We start from the raw sequence: 20,119 nt of genomic DNA, 5'->3' as shown, positions 1-20,119 counted from the left end.
AAATCTCAAAAAAATATACAGTACACTTTGTTTAAAAATATTTCTCATTATTCTTGATTGATTCTGGCTTTGTTAAAAAAAAAATCACGAAATGCAGCTGAGTTTTGTTCTCTGTGGGTTTTGAAATGGGAAACCACCCCGGACATTTCGTTGCGTCATGTAGATCGAGAATACTTGTATAAATATTTAGATATAAAAATACGTACACCATACGTACGGATGGGATGAAGCTGCCATGGCAAGGAGTAAGATAATAAATTACGTTTCCATCTCGCGCATAGGCACATGGTCGGCATTGGTATCCTATAGATAGCACTGTGCGTACTGCAGCCTTTGCTCAACATCGAAGTGCACTTTGGACATGGTCTAGGCTAGGGCTAGGGCTACGGCTAAGTTCTAGGGCTAGTTGTACTCCTGTTTCGGGAAGTAGTCGGGCACAAACACATGGATGATGATCCCGGTGGTCATCAAAGCGAAATAAACGATGACGGCCACCCACCAGAGGATGCGCTCCCAGCGCCGCACCTCCAGGTTGCGCAGCACCCCGATCCCCACCAGCAATCCGGCGACGGCGCCGGACAAGTGCGCCACATAGCCAATCTGGTCGTGCTGGTCGGTCAGGTGGCGGTAGACCGAGGTGCCCAAATCGGTGAAGCAGAAAACCAGGAAGGCCAGCAGCTGAACGATGGCGTACTCCATCTCCGAGTAGTTCTGTGGGCGGAAAGGAACATAGATTAGGATTAGATAAAACATATATATTTATGGGACTCGCAGTGGAAAATCAAAATCTTGATTTTTGATAAAAATTTGATTTTTTTTAATACATTTTTTGCTGTAACTTGGACAAAAATTGTCCCAAATCAAAAAGGAGCACTGTTTTGAGCAGCTAACAACCCTATAATTAATATCAGTGCACTTTCCGACTGGTTTAAAAAAAATAAATTTTTGACCCAATTTTCACTTTTTAGACAAGGGGTACCATCATAATTTTTTGCGAAAAATGGAAAAAATTAAAAATTTCCAGGTTTAAATGCAGATCGATTGGGAATTTAAAAACGAGTTCAACAAGGTATGACAATCCATATTGTGATCAATATTTTCATTGTTTCGGTCAAAAAACCAATTATTTGCGAAAAGGTTTTTGCATTTATCCCTTTACACATCACTTTTCTTACCATAATAATCGTAGCAATGTGCGCCGTGATTAGTGCATAGACACCACCCGAAGCACCCGCCAGAAAGATGCGGGGACTGGTGAGCGAGGTGCCCATGGATCCGGCCAAGACACCAGCCAAGTAGACCAGACCCACGCGCCACCAGTGATGCACCAGCTCCAGGGCGATGCCCAGGAAGATCTGGATGATCAGATTCATCATCAGATGCATGATGCCCACGTGGACGAACATGTAGCTCACGAAGCGCCATCCCTCGTAGCGCTTGTAGGGATTGTAGATGAACAGCGTGGCCGCCGGTCCGCTGGTGCTCTCGCCAATGCGATCCTGGTAGTTGGGATCGTCCCTGAAATGTGGATGTGGGAAATATTATATATGAAATTATCAAAATTCTAAACCACTTTCTAGGGTAGCAAATAGATTTTAAAAAATATCTGTAGATATTAGATATTATTATAGATATCTTAAAAATTGTAGATCTATTTAAAAAAAATTTTCTAGCTCATACGACCATATTTTTTAAGAATGAAAATAAAAACGATAAAATAAATTCGTGATTTTATGATTGATTTGAAACTTGAGAAGTTTACAGTCAAATTACAGAAATTCCCATAATAAATGACCAACAAATACTCACTGAAAGTGAATGACGTCCACCAGGAACATGATGATCTCGATGATCGAGAAGAGGACCATGGTGAGCGGCGGCGGGCAGATGGACATCTGCTTCTCGTAGGCGCCGTCCGGTTCGTCGCCCTCCAAGGGCTTCGGAGGCGGCACCACGTAGCGGCAGTAGCGGGTCAGCATGTTGCGCACCATCCACTTGTGGCGCAGCGACATCGCGTAGAACTCCTCGAAGTCCAGGTGCCCGTCGTTGTCCTGATCGCTGCGCTTCAGGATCTGCTCGGCGATGTAGGCGGGAATGTCCCGGCAGTAGCCATCCGAGATCAGCTCCTTCAGCTCGTGCGTGCTGATCAGTCCATCCCTGTCGGAGTCGTGCTGTGGAGAAGGAATATATAGATTAGTATTCTGGATTCCAAGAGGCTTTAAAAAAATATATATTTAGGTTGTAACAATTATTATATAAAGAACTAAAAATAATTTTGAATTTAAATACTGTATTATCAGAAAAATTATCCCATTGATCATCATTCCATATGGTTTCTTTTTCTGTAAATTACAGTTCCTAACTCAAAAATATACAATCGCAATAGGCTTGGAATAATAGTGTCAGGCTGGGTTTAAAAAAAAAGAGTTCTCACTCAGTTCCTAGCATTAATTCCGACTGGGCGGACAAGCCCGCACGAACACAAAAACATAAAGCACCGTAACCGTAGCCCATGTAGCAATACCCAGCCATCCAAAAGAATTTGGTAAATATCAACAGCAACATTCGCACCACAGGATAGCCAGGATTTACTAGGCAGTTAGCAGGAACAAGAAGAATTTTTGCTAGGAATTGGGAACCACAGACAACCGGGAACTGTATACAAGTAAATATTCCCACTAATCATACAGAAAAAATGTATAAAAACATTACATTTAAACCCTAATACTTTCCGCATATTAAACTTAAAAAAAGTATACATAGTCTTAACCAAAATGTTTGTCGAAAATAAACTATGATATACAAATATCAAAAGTAATTTTCCATAGAAACCCCTTATAACGATTTCTTAAAAATGATATATAAAACCTTTACAGAATTCAGATTAAATTGAAGTTACATTTTGTTTACCTTAGTAAACATGCGAGAGATTTCTCTAGAAAGTCATTGAGATTGATTTGATCAAATTTGGGTTCTTAAAAGAGTTCTTAAAAAATAAGCACACCTTTTGGCACACCAATTGATTATACTTTGTTAATACATATATTAGATTGGTATTTTTGGGATTTAATAGAAATTAAATAGCAAAAACTTAATATAAATGATTTTTAGACTAGTTTTTTTGTACATAAATATGTACATAAAATTTTCCAATAAAATGCATGTTTTATTCAAGTATTATTTTTGAATTTCCCCTAAGATTTAACCCATCAAGGATGTCGCAAGTGATGCAGATGACCCGCCACGTGACCAGCTGGTTGGGCTGGACACCGGCATCTTCGTGCGATGGCCTGCCGGCGGCGGAGGAGGAGGACCCCATCCAGGAGTCGTCCGGCTTTGTCACCGTCCTGATTCTCTACCTGGGCATGGCTGGCTTCTTTGCGGCCCTCAATCTCTTTCCGCGGGACAAGCGGGAGCGACGGCAGGTGCAGCGGTTGGAGCGGCAGGGCAGGGAAAGTAGTTATTCATCCCTGCCCCTAACTTGGCTGGTCAACCTGACCTCGCTGATCTGCGAGGTGGCTGCGCCCAGGCGTCCTTCCGTCTTTTTGCAGCAGCAGCGATTGCGGATGCGCCTGCTCCGGCAGAAGGAACAGGAGCTTGTGATGGCGGCCGAGTGGCAGGAGCTTCCCACTTGGCAGGATGTCCTCGATGATGAAGGGGAGGAGAAGGAGGAGGCGGAGGAGGAGCAGGTGGAGCAGCCGGTGGCTGCCATCTGTCTCATGCCAAAGCGCCAAAAGTCCACCTATTTCGATCTGCCCTCCGAATCCGAATAGCCAGAATAACCAGGCAAATCCAAATCATATTGTGAGATTCAGAAAAAATAAAATCCCAATAAATAAGCGAGTTTCTTGATTGATTTCGAGACAATTGCAACATGACTACGACTGTTTGGGGCCAAAAGGTGTCCATAAATGGCCAGGAATGAGAAACTAGAAATCCAAAAACGAGGCTAATCGAAAACAAATCGAAAGTCACTTGGCGTTGCACAATTGTCACCAAAATACAAGGCACTTCAAATCGTTAATTCTTCAAATTTATATATTTATTTTGTATTTTTGAACTTGGCTTCTTATCGAAAGCCCTTATATGGTGGTTCTTTTCCTATCGCTCTCGCTCGACTTCTAAGCCATAAAAAGCATTTGTCATAGATAAGCTCTGCACTGACCTTTCAATTATAGTCAAGAAATTTCTTAGCCGATCACTTAAAAGGTAGGTTAAAAATAAGGAAATTAAATTTAATAAATGAATTATTTTTATATTTTTGAGATTTATAAACAGATTCATAAAAAATCTTCACAAAAGTCCGACATTTTTTAATTAAAAATATTTTTTTATATTTTTGTGATTCATAAAAAGCCCCAAAATTTGTTCATTAAAAAGGGGAAACCCCTAAAATAAAATAGCGTCAACTTCCATTATTCTAAAGTCGATTGCAATATCATGCAATATAGAGGATAAATAAGTTACTTCATTATTACATTTATAAGAAAGTAATCCGACATTTGGAGTACCCATTATAGCATATTTTTCGTAGAAACAATCGCAAGCTTTATACATTTATCCAGTCTAAATAAACGGGTTTCGCGAATGTAATCGGAATACCTAGGGAAACAGACCATCGGTAGCTATTTTCACAGTTTTTAGTTAGTTGGGTAAATAAACACAAAGCCGCCGACAATCAACGCGACTAATCATAGAAACTGGGAAAACAAAACCAGAACCAAGCGAAATGTCAATGTTCGCACTTAAAAATTAGCTCCACGAAAAGAGAAAAAGAATATAGTATAGACAATTAGATAGGTGGCCCATCCCATCCCCAGACATGGGCTAATGTATTACACGTTAGAAATGTTCTGAAAAAAGCTACAAAAAGTTGGACACTCAAGCGATAAGCGGGCAGTGGCTATGGGGTCTCGAGGGGATTTGTCTTAGTCATAGCCGGCAGTCAGTTTTATTTTATCTAGGAAATCCGTTTGGAACACCCTGAGTTGAGGAACGGAAACAGAAACAGTAGAATACATAATGTACAGCTTTCCCGAAAATAATATCAACTAATATGGTCATCAAGCTGGTATTTTCTCATATCAGAAAGGCTCTTATCTGTGACATATCAACATGATATTTCAGAAATATCAAAATGATACCCTCCCAGTTCTCTAACTCGTACTTTCCTTAGTCCACTTTGCTTTTATATCTCACAAAACTTGTCCACTATCTCATATTGTAAATAACTCTAATGAAATCTATTATTGGTCTAAATTTATTACTTGTTTTTTTTGGAATTTTAAATAAATCTTAATTGAAAAAGTTCAAGTTAAGTTTAGGTTAACTGCAAAAGCAAACTACCGTTGGGCTAGTATTTGTTATGTATTTTATTTTGGTTATATCATGGCTAGATTATTGAATAAAAGCTGAGAAACCCCAAACAGAGTAGTTGGCCCTCTCTCGGCCACTTGAATGTTTGGTGGCGACAGAAGCCAGATAAGATTGCCGGTGAATAGGAGAGGAATGTGTCTGGAATTTCGATTTCCAGGGGGATAAATGGGATTGGTTCGGATTCAGAGCGGGCAGCTCATCGTGTTATGCTAATTAAATGCCTAAATTAAGCCAAAAAACTGGAAGAGACTGATGAAATCGTAGGATCTTCCCCCCGTTTATTATATATTATAAAGAGTTGAGGTGAATCAAGAGGAGTGAGTACATTGAGGCTTTCGCAGTGCCAGAAATCAGAAACAGAAATCCACAAATGCGAATTGATAATGGAACCCCAAACGAGAGCAACAAAAACAAATGCAAACAGGTGGGTGCTGGGTGTCAACGGGGGGGCGGTGGGCCAGTTGGGGGTTAAGTGACTAACGCCAGCAAAGAATAAGGCAACAACAACAAGAACAAAAACAACGAAGACAGAACTCAAAGCGAGCAAACAATAATTTATAACCGGTTTTTTTTCTTCTTTTTTTTTATTCGCCGCCCCTCTGTCACGATAAGAAAACTCACTCCCCTTCAGGCCCCGTATTTCCCACAGGTTTTTCAATGTTAAGAAAACAAAATGCAGCAAAAAAGCTCTTCGGAAGGTGCTAAATTGAGTGATAGGCGGGTTCTTGATGGTTTAATCCCCCGAAAAAAGTGTTTTAAAATATGTCGGAGTTTGCTTATCTGCTAAGAAAATGTTTAAGTAATTACTTAAATTAGAAACTTGATAAAAAAAAAAGAATATCCCGAGTATTTTTATTATAAAACAAAATTTAGTTTTAAATGATGCATTGTTGGTTCCAGAAAAGAAATGTTTCAAATTTGCCATCAGATTGAGGCATTCATGAGAAAGTTCTCATGAACATGAATATCACGTTTTGGAATTTAATGATATATTTGCATGACTAAGTATAAAGCGTTTTCATTTTCGCCCAAAGAATAATTGGCTTTATGGGAAAACGAGATTTTTTAAAAAATATTTATAACAAGTAATTTTCGCTTGTCTCTTTTTTCGCTCCATGCCCATTGATGGGTTAACGGTGGGGTTTTTAGGGAAGTGCGAAGAGCGCCGCACTAGCGGATCGATGCTCGGATGATTCATCAAACTCAACTTTCACCAAGGGCGAGAAGAAGACGGCTATAAGGCAATAGCTAAAAACAAGCAACTCCATTCACATGCACATGTGCGGGAGCGAATTAAAGTGTGTAAGTGAATGTAAGTGCCGGCTGAGTTTTTTGTTTAATTGCGCTTCTCTGTTTTTCACTAATTTCCCATGAAAATTAACCATTTCACAGAGTTCTTCTATTTTAGAATTCTGTTGATATTGATTATCTTAACCTTAAGATTGGTAATAACCCTACCAAAGGTAATAGTTCTTTGATTATCACTTGAATATTAGGTATTAATTGGTGAAATCTAACAGGTTCTAGTTCTTAACCCTTACATGGGTGCTCGTTACTTTGGATTAACCATCTTAAATCCTGGGATTAACCAATAATTTCAGTTTTTGATGAAATTCCAAGAGTTCTATGGATAGAATTGAAATTCCCAACTCACCTTGTCGAAGATCTCGTGCATTTTGCGACGATCCTCGGGCTCCTGGGCGCTGGTCTGATTGAGCGGTATTTCCTCCATATCGATGGTGTCCTGTCGCAGCGTCTGCGGGCGGGAGGGGGGCGAGCGGCGCTCGGGCGGAATCGTGGGATAAAGGCCATTTTCCACGTCCCGCTGCTGCTGCATTTGCAGTTGTTGGGCGGGCGTTTGGCTCTGCTGACGATTCACCGTCTTCACGGGCATTTTTCTTCTTTTTTTTTTGTTGTTTATTCACCCCAAGAACTCGAAATTCGGATTTTGGTTAAACGGATTCGATTCAATGTCAATCGCCGTTTAAGCCCACTGTGCGAAACCGTTACCGTTAGCCAAAAAATGCAATTACAATTCTCATTGCCCGCGGTTTGATTTGCGATAAGATTAAGAGCGGGCCATAAAAAGCGGAGCACCTGGAAACCGCGGAGCAAGCGAACAACCAAAAACACAAAAAAAAAACGACTCTCAAAACCAAACTGCGCGACTGTAGGACCAGACGGCGAAATGCCTTCAATAACAACTCATAGTACCGATGATTGGCAGGGTTTTTCTAGTGCTCCGAGTCGGTCACACCGGAAGCTATCGATTGCTGTATCGATAAATATCTATTATTGGCGCCACCTAGTGTCACTTTTACTTCCACTCTCCGCCAGGTGGCGATAGTACTTCTTTTGTGGAAAGGTGTCGCTCTGGTGAGGAGTGTGTATTCGCTAAGTCAGGAGGGTGTCTCGGCTGCGCCAAAGATATTTAAATTTGAATTTAAATTTGTCAATGAATACAAAGCGACTTATTTGAACATTTTAATATTTGTTAATTAGTCAGATATATAAGTGAAAATAAGTTACACAACTTGCTTGATTTTGTCATCGTTTATTCATCTCATGATTCGCTTAACTTCTAGATTACAGGTATAGTATACAGCTTGATTCGGGTTAGGATCTACAGCCTAGTCCTAGTTCTACTGACGGGTTCAGGTTCAGATTAGCTTTAGTCACAGCTCTCACTGCTCTCGTGCCGCTTTTACCTCCAAGAACGCTTCGATTTCGATTTCGACCACTTACTCGCTAATAAATGCATTTCGCCTCCGGTACGTTTTCAACTCGTTCCCTTCGGAACTCTCCTCCTCTCGATCTCTTTTCTTTCCTAATCTAAAATTTGTAGTTGGTAATTTTGCCTCGCTTTCGATGCTGCTTGGAAGTAAAAGCGCTAAAAGACGATTCATAGCTTCATGTACATAAGGGGGGAAAAAAAAACAAAACTAAAAATATGAAAAAAATTAAGAAACTATAAATAACATTGAACCAGTTGGAATTATGTACAATTCGAATTCCTGACATAAATAAATAAATATACATTTAAATGCAACTTAAAAGAGAAACGGCCCTCGACTTAACCTACTATATTATATATATATATATAGATTTATATATATCGGTAAATGCATAGCTAAATGCACGATAAAAGAAACAAATTCGAGCACATTGGCAACCCACAAAACACTTGGCAACTAAATCCTACTAATACACGGTACGGGGAAGGGATAACAGATGTAGGTTGGACCGGGTTCGATTCCTTAGTCAATGACCACCGACCACGGGTGATCCACCCGACCGTACTGGATGTCGGTGAGCGTCTCGCGGATCAGCTCGTGCATGGGCTTCTCCTGCTCCATGGTGGGTATGTACAGATCCTGGCCCAGGTAGTTGATCCTGTTCACCGGACTGACCACGCACGCCGTTCCCGCTCCAAAGAGCTCCAGCAGCTATTTTTTGGGGTGGGAAGAGCAAAATTAGCCTCTGGATGGGATAGATTACCTCTTGAAGATCACTTACCCTTCCCTGGTTGAGGAGCTCGCAGACCATGGGCATGGTGATGTTCGCCTCGCTCACCTTGAACTTGCCCCACTGGCGGGTCATGCGCAGAATGGAGTCGCGGGTGATGCCGGGCAGTATCAGGCCACTCAGCGGCGGCGTAACCAGTTCTTGTTCTGTAAATGGATAGGAGAAAACCATTAGGTAAGTTGATAAAACGTATTAAAAAATATCCCATACAAAGGAGGTCGATTCTACATTATTTAAGATCAATTTTAATTTAATATGTGGCCAGGTAGAACGATATGGATTTAGTATGACCTGAAATTTACATGGCCCTATCGATTTTACGGTTTAATTCAGCGGTCACATGCCTATCTTCCATTGGGCACACGTCGATTCTTCGTTGTGACGCTGTTTGTAACAGATTATCACCCCTTTTTCACAACATCCCTTGGGACTCCCCTATATAAATAATAAAAAACACCTACCGCCTTGCTCGTTCACGTAGAACATGAAGATGTTCATGGTGCCCACTTCGGTGAGCTGGTGATCCTCGCCGTAGAGCCACAGCACCTGCTGCAGTCCCTTGGCCGCCGCCTCCTTCTGGACATTGATGGTGGGTGCGTAGTTGGAGCCCATCTTCCGGTTGCCCACGCCGCCTGGCCAGGCACGCACGTAGCTGGGATCGGCCAGGAGGGAGACGGCGCCGGAGGAGCCCGTCTTGAAGTAGCTGCCCACCGGGCTGAGGATCGTGTAGAGCAGGGCCGAGTCCGAGGAGGCCACTCCCAGCGTGGGCTGTAAGAGATACAGATTAACTTCTACCCAGGGATTAACCAAGTTAGATATACTCACATCAATGCCGATCAGTGTGGGGCGGATGTACAGGCTGGCGGTGTCCGTGTGCGGAACCCACTCGGAGTCGATGGACAGCAGGCGGGACAGACACTGGACGAACTCCTTGCCCTCGAAGGTGGGCAGACCGGATCGCTGGGCGGCCAGGTTCATGCGGTTCATGTTCATGTCCGGCCGGAAGATGCGGATCTTGCCGTCGACGCCGCGATACGCCTTCATGCCCTCAAAGAGCTGCAATAAATCGAATCAAACGAACTGATAAGACAACATGGCACCATTGGCAACAGCCTGATTTTGATTCGAATGCTGATTCGGATTGGGATTCTGATTCTCATTCTATACTATATACACTGAATGCATTCGGATGACGTCGGGGCACGGGCCACACGTGCGACTTGTTTACAGAGATTACGGACTGGGGACGACGGGATTACAAAGCGCTCTCAAGTCACGTAAATATTCGCGAATTCGAGAACAAATCGTTTCTTCTAGCTGTTCTACAGAATAGGTAATGATTAAGGTATTTAAAGAAGTATCCAATAAGTTAAGTTTTTCAGAATATTTAAGAATAAAGGTATTAAATACCTATTGTATTCATAAAATAATAACACAGGAACACAAAATTAAACTTTGTGAAATTTCCACGAACCATTTCAAGTTTTCCATGATGTTTGGGTGCTCCTGAGTAAAAGTCCCATACAAAATTATTTTCCATCACCTACAGGTTCCGCGGTATAGCTAAGAATACAAAAAACCGATGTTTGCCGACATTTTGAATTACGTGGCCTATATAATTGGACCAACCTTTATTATTTTCGGTAGGACCTACTCTCAATACATCAAGGCATTCCTAAAAAATAGTCCCCATTGTGAACCATTGCCCATGTCTTTGGAATTCGACGCCAAAGTTGAAAATCCCAAAATTGTAGAGATTTTTCTGATGGAAAAACAATTCTGAGGATTAAATCTTGAATGGAAGTAATTTTAACTATTCATTGTATCTATTGTTCATTGTATGCTTTAATTTCGGTTTAAAGCGTTTTCATGAGAACATTTTACTGGATTTCTTATACTAATAAAACCGTTTTTTTTATTTCATTATCTACTCCTAAATGTTGTCAAATTTTAAAAAAGTCAAGGCATCCTACAGAATGGGAGTAAACATTTACATTTCTCTGTGTATGTTCAGTGAACGTATTTTAGTTTCTTAGTTTTAGAGGTTGCCATGACTTATTCAAAATTTGACAACATTTAGGAGTAGATAATGAAATAAAAAAATCGGTTTTATTAGTATAAGAAATCCAATAAAATGTTCTCATGAAAACGCTGTAAACCGAAATTAAAGCATACAATGAACAATAGATACAATTAATAGTTAAAATTACTTCCATTCAAGATTTAATCCTCAGAATTGTTTTTCCATCAGAAAAATCTCTACAATTTTGGGATTTTCAACTTTGGCGTCGAATTCCAAAGACATGGGCAATGGTTCACAATGGGGACTATTTTTTAGGAATGCCTTGATGTATTGAGAGTAGGTCCTACCGAAAATAATAAAGGTTGGTCCAATTATATAGGCCACGTAATTCAAAATGTCGGCAAACATCGGTTTTTTGTATTCTTAGCTATACCGCGGAACCTGTAGGTGATGGAAAATAATTTTGTATGGGACTTTTACTCAGGAGCACCCAAATATCATGGAAAACTTGAAATGGTTCGTGGATATTTTTGGCTGTGTACCTGTGTAATTTAAAGTTGTAAGGTGAAACTTTATTATGTACCTATTTTAATTTGGGATTTTTACTTTATTAAATTTTTAATTCTTTTATATTTTCCCTATTGTATCGAAGAATGTCATATAATGTTTGTGAGTAAATTCTGTTAAGACCCTCTGAACAAAAAAACTTATTAAAATATTTGCTGGGTTGAAAAATACCTAGTATTCAATGTTGTTACTTTTATTTGGCGCCCAACGTGGGGCGTTTAGTTAGGCACGCTTCTTACCTCAACGGCGTAGTGCAGGACCTTGGCGGCCGGGTGCATGACCAGGTTCTCCAGCGGCGTGATCTCCGGTCGCTGCCAGCCGCCCAGGCTCTTGTGATAGTAGATCTTGAGCATGTGGTCGGTGAAGAGGCGTCCGAAGCCCAGTTCCTCATCGTTGTCGGGCTTCGGCTGCAGTTGCTCCGGGGCGGCCAGGCGAACGGCCAGCTGGGAGGCCCGGAACTGGTGGCCCACATTCTGGTCATGCTTTATGGGCTCCGGGGCACTGGTGTACTGGGCGTCCACCGAGGCGGTGATCTGGAAGTCCGCCGACGACTTCTGCTGCTGCTGCAGTTGGGCTGCCTGGGCGGCCTTCAGCGATTGGTTGCTGCACAGACGGATCGACTGGGCGATGAAGCGGATCAGGCGGTGCTGGTTGCGGAAAATATCCTGTAAGTAAGCACCAAATTCAATAAAAGTGATTTTAAGACAAGAGAAAGAATAGTTTTTAAGTCGTCAAATTAAGACCTTAATTTAAATAAGATTTTCAGATTTATAAGACAGCAAATTTTAAAAAACAATTGAATACAAACAAATAATTTAAAATATTCAAGCTTAATAACTATTTAAGGAATATTTTAGCATTTTTAATATTTGTACTTAAAAACAAAATAAGTTGCAAACAAATTTTTTTTTTTATGTACTTTTATACTTTTGGAAAGCTAAAAAAATTTACCCAAGGTAATACCAAAAATAATTTTCTTTGTCAGTTGTTTAATAAATAAATAAACCTAATAGAATGATTTATTTATTTTTTTTATTTTTTTTGCCAATAAACGAGCAATGAAACTCACTGAAACCCCAAAAATCTGCCCTGCCCATCACTGATAGTATGCTAATTTGGGTCTAGACCCAAAATCGAAATCATTGAACTGCCGAAAATGATTTGCACATTAATTAATTTGTCAATTTGCAAGGCAGACGATCTTGGTTACGCGGCTTGGACTGATGTAACCCCCTGAAGTCTACTAAATTCCAGGTCAGACGAGAAGTCAGCAGTTTAGATTCGATTCCGGCTCTGCTTCGAGACAAGATTTAATCTACAATTCTGTTGGATTTCAATTTTAATATATTTCAGCTGATTTGCCGTTTCATCTCTGATGGCTGATGAAATCGCCCAAACTATCGACTAAGCCAAAAGCTGACGGCCAAAAGAAAAACGCCAAGTTGACACCGGCGATCGTCATTGCATCAGCCAAAACCAACTGAAAAAAGCTGATTTAAAACTCTTTGAGGCACGCTCGAAAACTCGTTCGAAAATTGGACTACAAAAGACCCGAATATGTCGTCTACAAGTCTGCCTGTCCATATGGCTTATCGCCGATTTCCGAGTGAAGGGGATTGGGAATGGGAATGGGAAGCGATAACAACAGGCCATAAATGTCCAAAAAAAAGGCATTAATGGGTTCTATTTATACATAAGTGGTCTGGAGATCTGGGAGCGTGTCAGGTTGTTCGAAAATAGTCCATCTATAAAAAAAAATATATATGTCTGGAGATAGTCCATCTACCGGATGGCAAAGCATTCAAACATTTCGTGCTCACAATATTTTATTATAATTCAAATGGATTGCTATTTATAGAGAAGGCAGCAACCACTTGGAACTACACGATAAAGCATAAAAGAACCAGTTATTTTCCTTAATTTTAATTCAAGTTGAAAGTTTAGAAATGTTTTGTGATATTTTCTAATATTTTAACAGGTTTGAAAAATACGAAAAATTCCGCTTTAAATCTGTTGCTAGCTTGTTAGAATTTTGATTTCTTGGCGGCGCTACTGATAGCGTTTTTCGGATTCTTGATTACAAACCTTAGCGTTGATTGCCATTTTGGTCGTCATCTTGTTGACTTATGAGGTTGGAACTTTCTTTCCCGTTTTGTTTTTCGTATATTTTTGATTTATTTAGACTCTCTGCGTTTTTGAATCGCTCTTTCAGCGTCTCTTGCACTTGCACTTTTGCCGCACTTGCGCGAACCGATAAATATTTTGTATTTCTTAGTTTTTATTCAACGAGAAGGGAACTGCACTTTGCACAGTAAAAAAATTATAAAGCATTCAGTTCTGTTTTATTTCGATTTTCGATTTACTTTCTTTTTCTGTTGGCCCTTTGCTTGTTTCTTTATTTTATTTTTTAGCTCGATCTTGACGGCACGAAGTCTCTGCAAGAAATGAGCTGCCGCCGCTGATATAGTTATATATATAGCCGATCCGCGGGCTCTACATATGTGAGTGTGTACGAATCGTACGATTACCGTTCGAGCGCCATTTTAAGAGCATTGCGCAGGAATGGCCGCTAAGAGAGCGGAAGAAAGAGAGAGAGAGTGGGAGAGAGGGAGAGAGACTGAGTACACTGCGATAAGAATTATATATTTCTACCTATATTTATATACATACCTAGGGAATTATATATTAAGATTGGAAAAACAGATTGCCAGGAATTACTAACTATTTCATTAATTTTTAAAAATAATATGCGGTGCAATGACTAACGAAATTGAATAACTGACCTTCTGGCGACAGCCCATCACCTGTTTAAATAGTCGAAGTAAAATATATCATATAAATAAAAACAAGGAAACAAATAATATAAAATATATTTTCCTGAATTTTAAAAATAAATAATTTATTGATTGCGTAAATCATTCAATTCATTTAAGTTTATTGACGTACCTAAAATCGTTTACAAATGAACATTTTTGAGTTACAAGTTGCGTAATAATTAAATAAAACATGTATTAGGCAATTATGAAAATAATGTTGTATCTTTTGTTAAGTGCTTTTTTAGCAGTGTAGCAAAAACACAAGATGCCGAAAATCGAATGTTTTTTCGCTCCCTTAGCGAATGTTTCGCTGAGACTTTTCGGGTTTTTGCGATCGATCGATCGGCTCCACATCTTGTTGCTGCCCCCCAAAGAAGGGGGCTTTGGGGGCGGATATCTTGGGGGGGGGGGAGAGGGGGTGCGGTGGCGTACCCCATGTACCCCCCATGGGCTGCGTACTTATTTGGGCGCAGCCATCGGCGATTTCAGCCGACAGCGTGTTTTCATTTCTCGTTTTTTAGCTGCCTTCTTTTTTAGGTTTTTGTTCGCTTTATTTTTGCCTCGACAATTTCGGGCAATTATTTTCGGTTGAATTTTTTTTGCTTTTTTGACATATTTGCTTCGAGTTGAGTTTTGGATTTTTCGATGGCTTCTCTTCTGGTTCTAGTTCTTTGTTTGCGCCGCCCGATCGTGTGTACTTTTCCATTAAAAGTGAGTACACAACGAACTAGGTACTTGGGAATATCTATATAAGTATCTATATATGTATATAGTTATCTTTGTCTCTGAGAAATATTACTTGGTTAAATCTAGGAATATTTTAGGATTTTTAATCTAATCAAATATTATATTTTGTAGATTTATTTGCAGGCCTAGAAAAGTTGTAAGCTTAAATTTATTTGAAAATGCAGGTAAAATTTCCATTAAGACTATCATAATAATATATTTAATATTTCGGATCAACCAAAAATTTAACATTTTTAAAACGACTTAAAAAAGAGTTCATAACATATTTTGACCTGGAAAATTTGTTTTTTTTTTTATGACGCACACATGGTATCAATATCACTGGGCACTTCCTCCTCCACTTCCTGCTACCTGGCCAACTTCTTGTACTTTTTTGTTTCGCCGCGCAAAAAGATTGGGTGGGAAATGTGGAAAACATGACGCGCACGTTTTTTTATTTTCCTGTTTTCCTGCTCGTAGTTTCCCAGCTGATAACGTTCCACGGATTTGGATTGGGATTTGGATTTGTGGTGTGTGTTTAACAGATTGTGCAAAACAGATTTGAGATTTGAGCGAGGCACAAACAATAAATAGAGGTGAAATCCCTCTGTAATCCTGGCTGATGGCTGATGCAATATCTAAATTAGCTACATCACGATCATCAGTCGCTGTTCGCTGATAAGAGAAAATCGTGTTTTCCTTGGTGGGATTTTTCACGCCATGTGGCTGTAACTTAAGAGAGGGACGATCTGGCGGAAGAGATATGTACATACATTCGCATATTACACGGCTCTCTTGAAATAATTGTAATGCTAGATGCTTCTCCCTCTCCCTCGCTCTCAACTGGTTGATAAACAAATAAATTAGTGGCTTTCAATGTCAATGTACGATCTGAAGCGAGATAGTTGTCGATGGTCGATGGTTGATGGTCGCTCCATCTCACTCGGTCACCCGGTGACCAGTTTTTCAATTTTTTCGGGCTCCCTGGTCACTGGGTCATCCGGATATTCATCTTTTTTTTGCCGCCAACCTTGTTGTACCTCTTTATAAGGACCTGGATCTGTTTTTGCTTTTGTCAAGGGTAAAATTTACATACAAGAAAATAATTAATACTATTATGTCGAAAATATTATTTCACAAAATATAATACTATCGTCTCCGAAGAAAAAAAGAAGACAAAAGTATCTGTTAAAAAATTTGTACATTTTTCTAGGAACCTTTGAATTCTTTAAATAATGAATTGTGATATTTTTTCCATTTGATATGCTTAAATTTAAAACAAAATAATAATTTATTACAAATATATAGACAGCATATAAAAACTTTGAACCGAAATTCTGAATAACTAGAAAACATCGAACTATATTTTTGATAAGATTTTCTTTAAAATATTTAAACATACCTAAGTATTGCTCGATATGGAAAGATTACATTTTTGAGAGTGGTCAACAACAGCAGCAGAATCTGGTAAAAATGAAAAAACAAATTAATCAAAACAACGATTTCCAGCGAAAAAAAGCACGTAACAAACAAGGCAGCTTGCGTTCACTGAGAGAAAAAGAGTGGTTTTCGGTTTTTGGGTGGGGTCTTATGGAAATCACTGTCCAACGGCATATTACACTATAATTATCTGACCTGTAAAATGAGAGCAAAAGTCATTGAACCGCCTCTTACATTGTTTTTGTGCACGATCAAGGACGCTTTAAAAGTCGAAATGTGTGTGGGGGTTTTTGTATCTGTGAGATGTAGGGGTGTGTCCCGTATCTCGCTCTTCGAGTGTGTGTGCGTTTTGGAGGCCCGTTCGCTGAAACGGGCCCACTTTTCGAACAGTCACAGATACAGATACAAACACAGATGCACAGATACAAACAGCTGCGTGCAAAATAATAGTATTTGCAAGCTTTCGAAGAACTAAAGTTTAAGGGTAATTTTAAACTATTCAATGATATGTTTAGAAAATTAAAAAAATTAATAACCCATTAAAAACTAACTGAGAAATCTTTTAAAATGGTATTACCTTATTCAAGTATTCTGAACTAAATTTATAACTATTTAAAAAATGTAATAATAAATTTTACTCTATTTTTATAGGTAATTATGCTATGAAGAAATATAAATATTTACATTATTATAATAAATTATATATACAACTATTATTTTGCAGTTAGCTGTGTTTATCGTTATTGATCGCGTACCAAGCGGCGTATGTGCAATATTGTCGCCTTAACCCGTTGGTCACCTTTATTTTTCCCGGGCTTTGGTCGACTTGTTTTCGCCGTTCGGCGTTACAATCATTCTGTTATTGTTATTGTTTTGATGCCTTTCTGCGAGAATTTGTTTTCGTTACCTTGACGGCTGACAACAGCGTCATCCGAGCCCCTTTTGTTTTTTGTGTTGTGGTCATTTCTTCGTAAGATATTTCGTAAATATTTTTGGTATATGGCGCATCGCAGTATTTATCCCCACTGTACACTACAAAAAATTACGCACTTGCTGAAGCAAAGGAGCTTTTGGTGGCCAGGGGCAAGCGGACCACCGGTGACGTCAAATCAGAGTTCTCCGTTCTCGAACCCCCAGTCGCTTTAATCGCGCCCAACTGTGTCGAGGTAATTGCAATTGGAATTAAAACGAAATCGATCACGCGTCACGATCCGTTTTGCAGGGAACTCAATTCGATTCACAAATTCAAAGCAGAAAGTATACCCGTTCGACCAAAGGGTTCCCAGGGTTCACAGACAACGACGCAGTTCCAAACGATCGCCCGATACTCAAGCCTCGATATTAAGGCCTTGAAGATTTCACTCTTGATCATAAGAAATATATTAAACTATTTTGAAATCTTTATAATTATAATCTTATAATAACCACGAATTTAAGTATAATTTTCTTGTCGCAACACTTAAGATTTAATATCAAAATCCCTTTAAAAATCTAAAAACCTTTTTATTGGTTCAAAACTATGATAATATTCATTTTTCATTTAGAATGTTTAAGTAAGTAGGCATTATATCAAAAATAATATAATTTTTTTCTATTTCTTGTTTCAATTTCAGTGTATTTTTGTAAGTTTCTCTGTCAGGATGATCGTATCTCTAGGGGGCTTATCGATCCATTGACGTCAGGGCCCGGCACACGCCCCCCGAAAAAAAGAAGACTCGGGTGTTCTGTTCTGTTCTGTTCTATAAGTTATCAGTTATCAGTTATCACCTGCGCTGCTCCTCCAACGACCACTCCCTCGTACGATCACAAGATACTCGTTTCCGGAGCTTTTGCTGTCATAAGAAAAAGAACCCAAAAAAAAAAAAACGATATAGATACGGATACGGGGAGCAGATACAGGAGCACATGATCGTGATCGGTTAGTCGAGTTGATGAATGCCGTTTTATCGCCAAGGAGATAATACTGACTACGAACCCATCCCCAAATAATCACTATTCACGGGCAAAACAACAGCGATAAGGCCTTTAGTCATCCGCTCTGATTACGGATCCGCAAGTCATCTTCGGATATTATGAATACGGATGTCAAACGGCGGTAATTGGTCAGCCGATTTTCCTGATTTATTTGCATTTCTCTGCGAATTTATTCCGACATTTATTAGGCAGTTATTTATTTTTATCATTCGAGTGTGTTTAATTTGGATGTGTTATTAATGCGATTTTTTGGGCTTGTTAAGTGAGATCAAATAGTACAAAAAAAGCTGGATAATGTTTGTATTCCGGTTAGCAGAAGGTTTTTTCTTGTTATAAAATAAAACTATTCGTTTCTGCAAGCAATCATTAAATAGCAAAAAAAGATGTATTTATTAAAATAAATATTAGAAGATATTAAAAAGTTAATCCATAAAATACTACAAATGATATTATTAAAAGGTTAAATATCCTATCCAAAAATCCAGACCATTGATCTGGATAAAAATTCCCTAATAATTTTCCCCCTCAGCTTTTGGTCAACAGATTTCGGTGGAAATACATATGTACTGGCTATATTTATGGGGTCCAAGAAGCGTGGGCGCAGACAAGTGATTTATTTGCTTGCGCGAGCTTTCTTTATTTTCTTTCTTGTCCGCAACTCTGAACATATTTTTTACTGCTCAAGGTCCCAGGCCCCTTTAGAATTTTCACTGTCGATCTTTGGCATTCAAAAATAGCACTCTCGATTGGGGGAAACAGAAAAAACAGAATCAGAATTTCTGCTGTTTACCAGCTGCCCCGACTATCTCTCTAATTGATTTCATTTCTTTTCGCTAACGCATACCCCTCTGAAAGTATTGCTAACGCTTTTTCAAGGTTGGGGCCGGGCACCACGAAAAAAAAAGAAATGAAATATATATTATCAAATGGGAAGATAAAAAATAAGGAGGCGGCAACAAAACCGCCACAATCATAACGTTTTACGATCTTTTTAACGATCGCTCTTTATGGTTCAACTCGTGACTAAGTCGCGTGCTAAAGACAGGCCCCCATTTTGTTCAAGTCCCCGAAAAGGAGTAAGATCCATTCGACCGACTGATATCGCATGATATGTTGGATGATTTTTATTGGCGAGTCAGCGGCACGTGTGGCTCTCCAAGTCGAAAATAAAGGGAACACCAAGAATGTATCATATACTTCTATATAGGTATAGGTATATTTGTTTTTATGCTCAAATATACGATTCGTTTTGTAGGTGTGCCTTCTGTTATAAGGTTTTTTACTTTTCGGCCGGCTTTTGTTGCCGCCATCCGACACTTCTAGGGTATTTGAAGGGAATATGGGGCAGCGTAGCCCATAAGAAAGTAATAATAATGCTCTACAAGATTTCCACTTGACCAGAAATTCAATAAAAAGTAATGGATCACTAGAAATTATAATAATACAAATATTTTTTATTTTTAATTAAAAATGGTATGAGAATTTCTCCAGATGTAGCCTACTTTTGAGGAACCCCTTTTCGCTTTGGCTAAGAACCAACTAGTTGATCACTAGAACCTATTGCGAATCTCTCGCCATCCAAACATTCATACATATGCTAAAGAGTTACATACACACGCCCACCTTTTTCGACGGAGTAACAAATTTACTTGCGCGTGGCACTCGAATTATA

General features: G+C 39.3%; 3 protein-coding genes across 4 annotated transcripts; 1 reads left to right on the top strand and 2 right to left on the bottom strand.

Moving 5' to 3' along the window:
- Positions 1-75: 75 nt before the first annotated feature.
- Positions 76-7,527, bottom strand: rho-4 (rhomboid-4). Its single transcript, XM_017160489.3, has 4 exons — positions 7,031-7,527; positions 1,810-2,171; positions 1,176-1,518; positions 76-711 (listed from the first exon to the last, which is right to left on the bottom strand). Exons 1-4 carry the CDS (start codon positions 7,268-7,270, stop codon positions 403-405), a joined length of 1,254 nt encoding a protein of 417 aa, XP_017015978.1. The 5' UTR covers positions 7,271-7,527; the 3' UTR covers positions 76-402.
- LOC108070141 (uncharacterized) lies at positions 2,400-3,840 on the top strand. 2 transcript variants are annotated; one of them, XM_070219201.1, is made up of 2 exons: positions 2,400-2,545; positions 3,200-3,840. In XM_070219201.1, the coding sequence occupies exon 2, from the start codon at positions 3,216-3,218 to the stop codon at positions 3,771-3,773; it is 558 nt and encodes a 185-aa protein (XP_070075302.1). In that variant the 5' UTR covers positions 2,400-2,545; positions 3,200-3,215; the 3' UTR covers positions 3,774-3,840. The 2 variants fall into 2 exon arrangements, with proteins under 2 accessions (XP_070075302.1, XP_017015979.2); XM_017160490.3 differs by having other exon boundaries at positions 2,402-2,665.
- A 383-nt stretch (positions 7,528-7,910) lies between the features above and the next one.
- Bcat (Branched chain amino acid transaminase) lies at positions 7,911-13,927 on the bottom strand. Its single transcript, XM_017160522.3, has 6 exons — positions 13,577-13,927; positions 11,731-12,156; positions 9,727-9,957; positions 9,363-9,669; positions 8,893-9,047; positions 7,911-8,822 (listed from the first exon to the last, which is right to left on the bottom strand). The coding sequence occupies exons 1-6, from the start codon at positions 13,604-13,606 to the stop codon at positions 8,634-8,636; spliced, it is 1,338 nt and encodes a 445-aa protein (XP_017016011.1). The 5' UTR covers positions 13,607-13,927; the 3' UTR covers positions 7,911-8,633.
- Between the last annotated feature and the right edge of the window lie 6,192 nt (positions 13,928-20,119).

The sequence above is a fragment of the Drosophila takahashii genome, chromosome X, assembly GCF_030179915.1.
Source record: "Drosophila takahashii strain IR98-3 E-12201 chromosome X, DtakHiC1v2, whole genome shotgun sequence".
In the NCBI taxonomy this organism is placed as follows: domain Eukaryota; kingdom Metazoa; phylum Arthropoda; class Insecta; order Diptera; family Drosophilidae; genus Drosophila; species Drosophila takahashii.
Note: the sequence above shows the minus strand (reverse complement) of the source record. Positions and strands in the feature narration are given on the sequence as shown.